At 39.8% G+C, this 14,070-nt stretch overlaps 1 protein-coding gene across 1 annotated transcript in view; it reads right to left on the bottom strand.

Annotated features, from left to right (window-relative positions):
* Positions 1–14,070, bottom strand: part of GUCA1C (guanylate cyclase activator 1C) — a 33,244-nt gene that overhangs the window by 1,745 nt on the left and 17,429 nt on the right. The window contains 3 exon segments of the mRNA XM_004286880.2: positions 4,785–4,918; positions 9,604–9,665; positions 9,668–9,719. Of these exon segments, the coding sequence (XP_004286928.2) occupies positions 4,785–4,918; positions 9,604–9,665; positions 9,668–9,719 (248 nt within the window).

The raw sequence follows: 14,070 nt of genomic DNA, 5'->3' as shown, positions 1-14,070 counted from the left end.
TGGAATTTTTCGCTGATGTTTCATCACGTTTTTCAAAATACCATGAACTCTGCATATTTGCTTTTTCCACGTTATCACTTACCAAAAAAGAATTTCTCTTTTCCAAATTAAGCCAACCTCTACCTATAGCAACTTATGATGCTTACTATTTCTAAATACTTATTTTGAAGTTTTCCTCGCTCTTTTCCTTCTAAGTCTTAGCATTCATTCATTCATTCTCCAAACATTTATCAAGCCCTGACTACAACGGCCATTTCCTTCACTACACGGCCCCACCAGCACAGCCAACCAGGGTTGTGAATGTGGAAGGTGCTCAGAAATCCTAGGCTGATGCATTGCTTTCCTTCTTCTGATATTCTTACACATTGCTTCCTAATCCTCTTCAGTTTGCCTGTGGATTTATGCCCAGACAAATTAGAAGGTTGGTTGCTGGGTCCCCCTAGAAAGGATTGCCTGTGCAGATCCAGAAGCTTCCCATCAAAAGATCGACCAGCCAAGAGCTGAAGCTGCTGAGAGATGACCGAGCTGGAGATCATGGGACTCAGAAGGACCTAAAATCATGTCTGAGTTTTCATTATTTTTTTTTCTATTTAAAAACACATATCCATCTTTGTCAGGCATAATTCAGAATTGCACCGTTTTTATATGTTGAAATATACATATGCACATAATTTACATCCACGTTATTCAGGGCTGTTTGTCGTGTTGGTGAACACATTCGCTCCTCCTGGGGACTCTGAAGTTCAGTGTTATGGATGCTTTTCCATTACTCACTACCAAGTTCAGCAGTTTTATTGGTGATAGGACAGCTGCTCGAATATTGTCTTTAGTCTTGTTTTTGCAATCTGGTTATTTTGTTGATATTTATGGATCATGTATTTCTTCCCGTTAATATCTTAAATGTTTTTATAACATTACCAAAAAATTGCCTCCTCCCTCCAAAAAGTCAAAATTTACCGTACACGCTCACATTAGCATTTCTTGCTCTAAAGAAGTCAACCTAGAAAAGAAGCCAACCTGTGTCAAGGAATTGTTTTTCAATTCTTTCAAATAAGAACTTCATGAAAATTTGTGCTGGGGCTGGGAAATTAGCAAAGGTGGGACTGGAGTGTCTCAGGAGATGAGAATGACCAGATTTTCAAGGGAGGATGCAGGATTTTAAATGACAAGTTCTGTATTCATTAGCAAGGTGGCACTAGAGGCATTTAGCAGCATTTTATAGCAGTGTTAAACGCTGCAGTTTTTTCTCTTTTATAAGGAAACTTGATTCCCTATTATCTCCTGGTAGTTCCCAGTTTCCCAGTTTGATTCCATGGTGTTCCAGTCTAAAACACTGGTCTTTCTGGTTAGTCGCTCAGTAAAAGGTCTTCCATTATGTTCTGTCCCTGTTTTCTTTTACTCCAAATATCTGCTCAATAACCTTTCATTTCCTCTCTTTTCACTTTCATGGTTTATTATTACGAGCCACTTAAGTCTCCTTTGTCCCTGGGCTATTTGGCGCTTTGTCGTCTGGACACTTTCTGCTCTTGAGGTTGTGAACAGTATCTATAAATCTTCCTAAATCATGTCAAGAACGACTCCTAAGCGGCGCATGGTAGCATGCCAATTGCTATACTTCCAAGTAAAGTCTGCAGAATTTCATGCTTGATCATGTATCCTGACTTGTCTTGAGGTCCCTTCTGTTTTCATTCTTCAATAATATTGAATGTTGAGCTTCAATTTTCTGTCCTTGTGATTCTCTTCAAGATCTCCTTCCTGGATGCTTTTGTTCATAAAATAAAAATAAAAACTAACTTGTTGAATTATAGCAATGATACATGCTTATGGTAACAAAAACAAAAAACAACTAACCCTACAGAAAAGTGTAATAAAAAGAAAGAATCTCCCTTTAACCTCTCTCTGGCCCCCCCAGTGCTACTTTCCACTGGTAATTAACTTCTGCTAATCTATCTGTGTTTATATTTTGACACTTGCAATGCATTTTCAAATATATGTTAATTTCCAAACTTGTCTCCTAGAGGCCTTTCTTCCTACAGATAGCATTGCATATTGCTCTTGTTTCTTCTTTATTTCTTCATTTGCTTTTCATATGACATCTTATCAGACACTCATTCACTTTACAACTATTTATGGAGCACCTATTATGTGCCAGAAAGTGTGAGAGCACAGGAAATACCAAAGTACGTAAAACAGAATAGCTCTTGCCCTCATGGAGCTTACGGCTCTTCAGCGTTTTATTATCTTAGCATTAACCCTATACCTCTCTTTTGATTAATCTTCTAACTTTGATTTGCTAATGAACATGATAATTATGTCTAGAATTCTATAGCTATTGTGTATTTTTCTGTTCCAACGGATTTGATGTTGGTCATTCTTTTGCAGACAATTGGCATTCAAATTGGGATTTTCATATACGTTCCTGAAGTTGTTTTGGTTTTATCTGGGTGTGCTGGGGACCTTTGGTTTCAATACTCATTGGATCACCAGATACCAACGGTGTGCTTGCTGCTTTTTATTTTGAGAAATCAAAAAAGATGTATGTTGTCACATAGGCAACGCTATTCTGGCACACCTCATCAAACATCTCCATTTCTCCCAACACTGATGTTTCGAAAACAATGATAACAACAGAAATCTTATTTGAGGTATATATACTTAGGCTTGTACAACTGCAAATATTCTCTGTGATGTTCACTTTCCCTTTACGTGTGAGTGAAGCACTTTATTCTCCTCTGTCAAATACTGGCAAAGTCCTTTTACACTTCTGCAAATATCAGCCCTCTATGTCTTCATTACTCTCTCTTCCTTGTCCTCTGGTGCACCGAGCTGTCTGTGTTCAACAGAACAATCTTAGCATCTTTTTTCTTGATACGTGGAATGACCTCACTGTCCCTTGACGAGACAATACAACAGTCTCCAATAATTTCCATGTAAAAGCAAGTTCTATCAGTTTTAATTCCGTATATGCATTTGCCAAGAAACAGTGGTTCATTGTTACTCCAGAGTGCAACTAGTTTATTTGATATCTTCATTTTATAAAAGCCAATTTTTTTTCTTCAAATACAAATTTTTATATCAGAGGAAATGATTTGTGTGATTAGATCTGTAAACTGGCCAGAAATCATAATGTATCCTCTTCCTTCTGAGATACTCTTACAGGTCAAAGATCCTCGTTCCCGAATTGCAGGTAACCTCAGTTGCCTGAGCCCAACTCCTTCTCTCTTTCAGATTCGCATCCTTTTTCAACTCAGCTGTTTCTATTTCTAGGCCCCTTCCAACTACATTCCCCATTTTATTGGTTCCTTATACTTTGTTCTTGAGGAAGCAGCACAGATAGGAAACAAAAAGTCCTGCACAATTTTCTGTTTTCTGGAACATGTTTTCCGACTCCTCGAACTGAACCACCCTCATACTTCTCTATGGAAAGTCACTTTTCCTATTCCCCCCCTCCCCCGCCCGCTGCCAGCACTACAAGCAGGATCTATGCATATTTTCAAACATTCTTGACCTGTCCTTTTGAAATTCACTTACGATGCTAAGTCTTAAATGTTCATGACGTTCCGTCTACTTCCAGAATACTCATCCTTTGAGCAACGATTTTGACCCTGGGTTGAATGGTTTATCCTCTCTACTCCAACCCCTGCCATCCTGCAGCACCTCTGGGATTAAAAATGAAAACAAAATACGACAAAATCTCTGGCATTTCTCCTGTTTGATGATTACCATTTTCGGATGCATATTCCAAATAAAGTTTTCACTGGCCTCACCGGGCCTTCCTCTCTCCATTTTTCTGGTTCTTTTCTAGCTTTACTTAGCCTCCTTATCAACTCTGAGTGGTCTGAATCTGTTCCCTGCAAGCTTTCATATGAACTGACTTGTTCATTTGTTTTGTTTGTTTGTTTTTTGCGGTACGCGGGCCTCTCACTGTTGTGGCCTCTCCCGTTGCGGAGCACAGGCTCCAGACACGCAGGCCCAGCGGCCATGGCTCACGGGCCCAGCCGCTCCGCGGCATGTGGGATCCTCCCGGACCGGGGCACGAACCCGTGTCCCCTGCAACGGCAGGCGGACTCTCAACCAATGCGCCACCAGGGAAACCCCACCCCTTTTTAATCTTACTAACATCATATTTTCCACAATTCCAAGCTTTCTGTTTCTCAAGGATCATCCCTAGATATGATGCCTCCATCTCAAATCAATATGCTCATCTCCCAGTTTACAGATTAAAGCCATTTGGTGTAAGCATCCTCCCTTCTCACTCCTACCTCTGAAGAAGCGCACCTTCTCTGAGATAAAGAGGAGACCAGATTTTCAGGTAAAAAACGCAGCTGAAGAAATGAGCAGAAAGAGTAGAAATGTAGAAAAGATAGAGCAGAAGTGGAGGCAAGTGTGGACAACTCTTTCCAGAAATGTACTGTCAAAGGGAAGGAAAAATCTGATAGAAGATGGCATAATGGAAGTTAGGAGGGAAAACAAGTTTATTCGTAAGTTGATGAGAAGCCTCCAGTAGAAAGAAATTCCCAGAGCAAACAGCAGAGGGCCCTTCATCTCCTATTCTCTAACTTTTTTTCCTTTTATCTCCCTTTACTCTTCTTTATATATACCAAAGTCTCAATCCCTGTGCATTAAGTATAAATATGGTCAATAAATATTTATTCAATTCAATTGTATCAACTGGAGAACACTGTACCGGTCAAATTATGAAGCCCCAGTGATATTACAAGTGGGGTTTGCTTGAAAGGTTCATGCTTTTGTCTAAATGGGGCATCTCGCACACTGCCACTAACTCCTGCTCAGTAAGAAAAGTGAGACCAAGGTAAGTAGCTACTTTGCTGTCATCGTTTGTATCCATCTTATGGAATACCAAGTTGGTAAATTCTTCAAGATTCAGAGTTTGCTGGCCATTGAGGGCTTGTAGTGCCTGCAAAGAAACTAAATCAGAGAGTTCAACTCCTCTGGAAGCAAACTCATTTTGTGACATTTCTTACCCCAATGTGACAGAATTGGGGCAATTGTTTATGTCAGTTTTGCTATCCAACCTGTTTCAGTTGTTAAAAACAAATAAAAAGATTGTATATCAGTTCTGGGTAATGAGGCTTGGAAATCAAATGAACTGAGTATAGTCTAGGTTTTTTCTACAGAACAAAGGGATCCATTCAACATATTAAGTAACAAAAGATTCTAAGAGCCCATTGGAGAAAACATCGAAGTGGTAACTGTCATAAGAATTCTGGACTCAGAAAACAGTGTTCTCATTTTAGACTAATTATCTTTGATCTTAAGATGAATATAAAAGGATGCTCTGTAAGCATCTAATCCTTCCTCTCTGGCTTCTGCCACTGGCACCTTTGGTTTTTTTTGTGCCCTTCTGCAGAGTGATCAGCTGGGAAGACAGATACGCATGCCTTGGAAGGACACTGAATTTCTCACACTCCACTAGCAACTTTTCATCGTAAAAGCTATCAGGGGACGCAGGGAAAATGACATTTCCAGCTTTCCTAGAGAGACGATTCAACCACCCTTCCCCCCCCCACCCCCACCCTTGCCCCAGGTGAGTAAATTAAATGACCCATATTTGATGTAGAAATTCCTAATAAAATGAAAGAGAGACAGAGAGAGAATGGATTAGTCATCTGGGAATTTGAACATAACTATCCTGATTGAACATGAAGGAATCTTTAGAAAAACTGCTGGCAACATATTTCAATTAGAGGCATGGTCTTAAATAGAACTCCCTCTTGCTGCTTCCCAAGCATTACTAATCCTGAATCCAAGGATCAATCATAATGAACAGTGGCAAAGCACCACTCTTGGCCTTAGCAAGCTAAGATCTCACAGTCAAATAATACAAGAGTAACGGTTAGATACAGGTAGCCTATTAGATGAAAGTTTTTAAGGTTTCTCAGTGTCTCTGCAGAGGCTCCGAAAGCCTTGAAAATTAGGCTAGGCATCCAGTATTCCCACATCCTTAAGTGATACTAGACTGCATGCATAAGTCATAAGAAAAGATTATGAAATTTCTAGAATCTGTCCATCACCCAACTCCAGGCAATATAAGTGAGAGTGAAGGATTGACTGGAAGATTGATGAGGCCTAAGAGGATAATAATTTGAAGGGAGACGTCAGGATGCCTCATACTTTCCCTCTTCTTCTAGGAGAAGCATGGGGGTGGGGCAAGGAGGCATGGTTTGTTTCCTTCTTTCCTTCCTCATTTAGTACATCTACTCTTTCTCCTGCATCTTACTAAGCCCTTCTCTGACCCCTCTGAGTGTGAACAGCAGGAGAGAGGAGAGAAAAGGGGACCAGGAGAGCCCTGACTTGGCAGGTACTGTCATGATCATATAGTTTCAGAGCTCTCCGGACAGCAGATGTTTAAAGACCACTATTTCTCTGAGGCCTCCCACACCCTTTTCACTACTGAGACTCTCCTGCAACTCCCTAGACATGAGTCACGCACTTTTTTTAAAGTATGTGGAATTCATGCATGTTGTTGTACATAGCAATAGTTTGTTTATCCTCATTGTTTTATAGTATATCATTGGGAAAATATACCACAATTTAAAGCCATTCTACTGTTGATGTACATGAGCTATTTCCACTTTTTGGTTATTACAAAAATTGTTATGAACACTCCTGGTCAGGTCTTTTGATGATCATGTACACAAATTTTTGTTGAGCATATATGCAAGAATGGTATTTCTATTTCTACCTATTCCAGCTGACCCCTTGAGGCTCCCTCTACAGGCTCCAAGTCTGGGTTTCTCAACATCTGCACCACTGACATTTTGGACTCGACAATTCTTTCTCGCTCTGCATTGTTCTGTGCATGGTAGAATGTTTAGCAGCATCCCTGGTCCCTAAACAATAGATAGTAGTAGCACCACACCCTCCCCATCTCTCCAGTTGACAACCAAAATGTCTCCACACTTTGCCAAGTGTCCCCTGGGGGAATAGGAGTGGAAAGTCGCTCCTGGTTGAGAACCACTCTCCAGATCTACCTCCAGCTTTCTTCTTCTGAGGATTCCTCACTTCTCCAAGTGGCTCAGCTGGACAAGATCCAAGACAGCTCTCTGCCAGCGTCTTCTCTCAGTGGCCCATAGCTGATCCATGGAGAAACCCAAGCATCCTTTGTCCCAGCAGATTCCAGGAATGCATCCTGCTACTCTGCTGCCACGGTCTGCTCTTTAGATCTCTCACGTGTGACTCAGACACTGCAACATCATGTTCCCCAAACTGCAGGGCACGCCACACCTCACTGGTCTCCTTAAACCCTCATGCTACTGACGTGGGGGCTTTCACACAAGAAATCCTCTCCAGTAGTCCTTCTCCAAAACCCTCATCTTGACCATTTCATACCCTTAAAGTGAGATTAAGATGTAACTACTTCCATTGTAAATTCTGCCTATAATCTAGTACTTCCTTCGAATCTCTTGATACCTGGGCTGAATTCCATTTTAACATCCTGTTATCATATGTTGAGAGAACTTATGTTATACAGTATGTATTATTCTTTACCCTGTTTTTCTTTCATTTGCCATTATATAGAGAGTATGTTTGTAGGACCACTGATTTTTTTTATAAGTACATATTCCATTGCATTAATTTTAAAATTACCCTCCTTTAGGTTGTTTTTTATTTGTACTATGTTAAATGATTTTGTGATGTAAAATCATAGAACGTTTATCTATGGCAACATTAATTATTGTTTTTCCTGACCAAAAGTAAGTAACGTTGACCCTAAAAATGAAGATAAATTTTAGCCTGTTAATGCAGACCACCCAGTTTCCAGGAATGTTATATCCATTTATGCTCCCTCCACAGTGTGTAAGGGCGCTCTTCTCACAGTGCCCTTGACAGAATTACATCTTATTGTTTTTAATCTTTATTGATTTAATCAAAGACATATAGTATCCAATTATTAAATTAATTTCTGCTCTGTGCTTTTATTATTTGTTTCCCTACTTTTATTTTGTTCTCTTTCTAAACATTTTAAGGAAAAACTCAACTAGCTACTTAATATTTCTCTTTCCTTGACTCACTAAGCTACACATTTTAACTAATGAAAACCTATGTAAATTTTCCTGTAAGATTTAGAAAATAATCACTTTTATCCTTTTGTTCTTCCTAGTTCTTTTGAGAATCTGATGACCCTCTCCCTCCCCTGAAGAAAATGGATCACGTGCAGGCAAAATTTTGCCCTTGATTCCAAGGGGGTGGCCAAGGATTCCTAAAGGCCATAGATCCATAGATCCCAGAATACAAACCCCTGATCTGAGTACTGCTTTGGAGGCACCCCTAATACTTGTATGCTGTATTACTTATTTAATGTTTTTAAAATAAGTATATTTAAGAGGATATTTGAAAATTTACATGGGGTTGGGAATTCTCTATAGAATATTTTAGATTCCCAATTTTGTGTTGCAACATATAGTATGTATGCAGAATTTCTGAATGTTAATGCTTACAAAGTTCAACTACAAAATATATCTTAGTACTCTTTCTGATGAGATTAAAGTGGAAGCAATACTAGTATTATCATACTCTTGAATTCTTTTCATATATTGGTTAACTATACATTCGTTAAAATAGTTTTAAATTTTTAACAGCTTTGTCCATTTGTTAAAATATTCAGTCATAATTGTAGCTCTACCCATTGATGTTTCCTCACATTTTTGCTAAGATTTATACAATGTATCATGTTTGGGACTCAGCTCCATCTATAAATGAGAGCATTTGGACCAGATCATTTCTAAGCTATCTGATTCTAGTTCTGATTCTGTGTTACAAATTCAGTGTATTACATTCATAATGTTTATTTTACTTCATATCTTTATTCAGGCACAGTGTCCCACTTAATACTCTTTTACTCTGGGATCCATTGTATCTCATACCATGGTAATCACTATCCTCATTCCACTGGCAGAGGGTGCGGGGGTAAGATTTATAAAGGGACTCCTTGAACTTTAGAGGTGGAAAGGATCTCTGAGATCCTTGAGCTATCTATTAGAAAATACTTTAGTCAAGCTCCCAGAAAGATTAGTTCCTCAGGTACCTTTATTCTTTGTCCATGTCTTTTTGCTATATAAACCATCTTGTATTTTAGCTGCTCCCACAGACTTTCTGCACCGAGGCAGAGAAAACATGATAAGTTGTTTTAGGACATCATGTTTACTTTATTATTATTATTATTTTTTTTGCGGTACGCGGGCTCCGGACGCACAGGCTCAGTGGCCATGGCTCATGAGCCCAGCTGCTTCGTGACATGTGGGATCCTCCCGGACTGGGGCACGAACCCACGTCTCCTGCATCTGCAGGCGGACTCTCAACCACTGCGCCACCAGGGAAGCCCATCATCATGTTTATTTTTCATCTCAATACCCTGCTAAGTTTGTAAGCGTCAGAGTGGACTGCACCCAGAAGAAAATGCTTATACACAATTGCACATTCAGTAACCAACAGGATGGTGAAACTGACATTGCTTCAGCCATTCCAAACGTATATCCCGAGAATAGCCGACCACATAGGGAACTGTCACTGACTCCACAGGGAAGAAAATTGAATTAACTATATAATGTCCTGAAAAGGATACTTTACTACTTCACTTACCACGAAGATGTTCAGTAGTTCCCTTTTGTCAATAGAACCATTTCCATCTGCATCATGGAGAAGTTTTGCTTCATTTTTCCTTGTACTACTAGATTTACAGCAGCAATACATCCATCCTATGGAAAGCAAGGTGGAAAGGAAAATAAATATTTAAGACCAATTATTTTTTATTTGCAAAGTCGTCATTCATGAGCAGGACCATCAGTACAATTTAATACAACCCACAAGATTTTGGCATAAAATTTTCCCTGGCACTTAATTTTTTTAAATGGGTATAAAGTGTACAAAAACAAGTAACTTTAAATAGGTGAGTACATTTTTAGAGAAAATGTCTACTTCTTATGACAAAAAAAAAAAAACGGTTCTGAAATGCCATGATGGAAGGCTGAGTCCTCACCACTGAGCACCCTACAGCAGTTGTCTTCTTCTGAATATCTTCAGGTTTTGTCGTCCACTCAGCAAGAAGACCAGGAACGAATTTTTAATTGAAGGGAAACATACCAAGTAGCTAAATTCTGTACTGTTTTAGAGAAACTGGTGGAAGTTTTTGGATTGCTAATCTCCAGGATTCCTTTTAATTGCATCATTTTCAGTATGAATCAAAATTTATTAGCCTCCTTTTTTTAAAAAAATTTTTGGCCTCACAGGGGAGATCAAACCTGTGCCCCCTGCATTGGAAGGCGAAGTCTTAACCACTGGACCCCCGGGGAAGTCCCCTTATTAGCCTCTTTTTTTCTGTTTTTTTCTTTTCTTCTTGAGGAGGGACCAGGATCCTGTTGTAATTGCTGCACTATAGTTTCTTGATTGTTCCTCCTTTGTTACTGCATTCCCTCTTTCCTTGATTAGTAGCTGTTTGAATCGGCCCTTTGGAACTCAGGGCAGGTCTAGGAGGCTGAAACCTTTACCCTGGAAATAAGAAATAGGGGACCTGGAAAGGCTTTTGTGCTCAGGAGGGCCCCACAGGGTCTTGCTCGGTTTCAGTAAGAAGTTGAATTCAGCCTTACCTCTTAAATTCTCCAAAAGCATATCAACATGACATTATGACTCCAATAGATTCAAAATTCAGAAACATTTTTGTATTAGACATGGTTTTCAGAGATTGTAACAGCAAGAGGTTTGTGAAGCAGAAAGAGCCTTGAACTTGAAGCCATGGCAGATTTGGTTTAATCTTGGACCTAATGTGCAGTATAGGAAGAAATTTCCCCTGGTCCTGGTGGAAAGAAGAAAAAGAGGAAGAAAGAAAGAAAGAGAGAGAGAGAGAAAGAGAAAGAAAGGAAGGAAGAAGGGGGGGAGGGAGGAAAGGAGGGAGGGAGGGAGGGGAGGGAGCAGCATCCCTCAGATAATCACTTTTACATGTTAGCTCATTTCATATTCAATCAAAGTACCTGAAAGGAAATAATGCAGACATATACCAGTGAAGCCAAAATCTTGGCATCTGTGCACCGGTGCCAAATCGAATCTCAGAGGCAGAGTTTTGGGTGAAGTAGAAAAGAATAACTTTATTGCTTTGCCAGGCAGAGGGGGACACAGTAGGCTTGTGCTTCAAAAACTGTGTGTCCCCTAGCCTCTTTTTTAATAATGATTTTTGTTATATTCAATCTTAGAAAAGACTGTTTAAGGGGTGCAAGCTCAGGTAGTTCCCCTCGTTCTGTTTTAAATCTGTAAAACATTCTCAGTTGAAAACAGAAACAGCCCGTGCCATTCTTAAGAATCATATACTTCAAACCTTGCTCAGCCAAAGGCTCAGCTGTTTTGAGAAAGGTGGCCAGCTCTAGGCAGGTGTCTGATTCACTCTCCACTGTTTCTCCATGTGCTTTCAGCTGCTGATGGTAGCATCTTCAGCCCAGGAAAACATGCTATCTGCTGCATTCTCTTTGGAATATTTGGGATATCAAGTCCTATTTACAAAACAGCATGTGATATAACGTACCCCTTTCCCTTGGAAATAAAGGGCTTTAGGCTTATTGGTCTGTAAAGTGATATGTGTTTGATTTGAGTCTTCAGCTTTTAAGTCTAGTTCCCCCAAGTCTCTAAGAAAAGTAACTGAGAAACCACCAGCAGTTCTGGATGTGAAGCAAGCCTGTTTGGCTGGTTAATGCTTTTTTTTTTTTTTTTTTAAGACAACAACAACATCTCAGATATTGGAAGCCAGTGTGTTAATCACTATAGCATTGTCTTCAAAATGTATTACACTTTAAAATTTTCTACACTGTGGAAAGAAAGAAAAAAAAGAAAATATTTAAAAATCATTTCACTACCTTTGGGTATTAGATTTTTACAACAGGCATCTTTAGCCCATCAATAATTAATATGTCTTTTAAGAGATAAGACATCTGCTAACAGATAGGAGTCCGGTAGAATGGTTTCCTAAAGGAAGTTGGCTCAAGTATCCAAAACGTTAAGTGGTTTTACCTTTTCTCCTTCTGCCTTTCTTATTGCTTGCTACCGCTTCACTTATTAATCCCTAGCAGAGCTATGGCTGAGACAAGGGAAATACATTATTATAGAGTTGAAATTTATTTAAGATGAATATCATCTTCAAGTTATCATCTCCAGATTTGGTGGGACATGATCATTACAGGATGGGCAGGTATGGAGGATATAAGCTAGGTGGAACAGTATCTAATCATGGGTACATCTGCTCCTAGGTCTTCTTACTCCTGTGTCTCCAGGGCTGACCAATCAACACAGCCATTTCCTGGGTAGTTATTGTGCATGTTTATCAAAAGGTCACAGAAGCATCTTCCCTGTGAGGACTGAGCTGGCAAGTTGATATTCCAGCGTTTCCACAAAATCATATATTTCATGATGATTCATTTCACATTGAGTCCCGCTTCAGGGATCACAATTTTCTGTGTCACCTGCATGATGAATGGCGACAGGCTAGATTGAGCAATGTTGTCTTTAGAACTTTTGGTATTTTATGATGAGGCACCATGGGTGGGTGGTCCTAACACCTTCCAATCAAGGCTCTGAAAGCTCTAGGCAAACCCTACCAGGAGACAAGCATAAATATTTTCATTGTGTGGTTTACAAATGGGCAACCTGGGTAATCTACAGCCAAAGTTGATTATGGGTGAGGAAACATTTCTACTTAGACAGATGCAGCCTCATTCAAAGGCTCCTGTAAGCAAAACATTTCGTGTTTTCATTGCAGCATTCTGTTATGTAGTCAGGCAAATTAATCCTTACAATCCGCAGCCTACTACTCTTTTTTCCAATTATCGTCCTATTAAGATTTTGTAGAAATTTGCATTGGTGAGACAACCCCGGTGAATGTAATTTAATAGCTTGTGTTCGTGTTGGAGAGGGTTTTAGATAAATGCTTGTTCTGTAAAACAGAAAAAAACAATTCTTGTCTTCAGTTGATCTATAGATTACAAAGAAGGGTGAGGGGAGATAAAGAGCCCCAGAGAAGGCGAGATGTCTCTGCAAAAATGACTAGGAAGCATGCAATAGAAAACGTCTAGAGACTTTTCTTTGGGCCAATCCAAAAGAACACTGCTAAGATTATATTTCTGTGGTTGAGCTACAGGAGCCCCCATGGCACACAGAACTCTGGAGAAGACTGACACTTACTGGCCTTGAGCCAGAATGGGGTTCATAAACACTCTGGGTCAGAATCATGTGGGGACAATGAAATATGCAGATTCCTAGACTCGGACCCCAACAAAGCATCAAAACTACTTGGGATGGGGTCCAAGATGTAAAATGATCCTCAGGTGCCTCTTATGTATCCTAAGATCTGCGAACCACGGACCTACGCTGTTTTTCTTATCCGTGTCTCTACGTAGGCAATGTTAACATCTAACCATCACTCCAAGTGGCTCTTATCATTGTGGCTTAGTCTCACATGAATTTAACCTTATTAAGACTAATTAGAAAAATTATGACCCACATGGTTCAGTCTCAGAATAATGACATAGTCATGAATACAGTCCAGCCATCAAAAATTAATTTCAAAATAACAGCAAGTCCTTCATTTCTGGAAAGAACACAACTTGCAAGACATTTATGGGTTTCTTCACAACACCGCCTTCCTCTCCCATCTGTTCCTCCACGTACACCCTGCTGCTCAGTCTTCAGCGATCTCCACGGCCCTATTCCTTCACTGCCAGCCCTACCATGAGAACATTTCATTCTTTTCTTCCACCAACTTCTCTCATAATTCTGCATCACAAAATCCTAAAAAATGAGTTTGGCAAGGGCAGGATCCTCCTTTGAGGTTGAAGGAGAGGGGAAAATTGGGTGCAGACAAAGCCATTCTGGTGAGCCTCAGGAAAGGAGAGTTTGGGAGCCTATGTACAAAAATAATTTTACTCCCAACATGTATATAGATTTATATATCTTGTTCTTAGGATGGAGCAGATTACAGGGAAGAGTTAAACAGGGGTCAAAATATGGAAACGTGACAGTTTCTCAGGTTCCTGAAGGAGTTTGGCTCCATTAATATGTTATCATTTTGTA

This window comes from Orcinus orca, chromosome 5 (genome assembly GCF_937001465.1).
Source record: "Orcinus orca chromosome 5, mOrcOrc1.1, whole genome shotgun sequence".
Classification (NCBI taxonomy): Eukaryota; Metazoa; Chordata; class Mammalia; order Artiodactyla; family Delphinidae; genus Orcinus; species Orcinus orca.
This window is presented reverse-complemented; position numbering and strand designations above follow the sequence as displayed.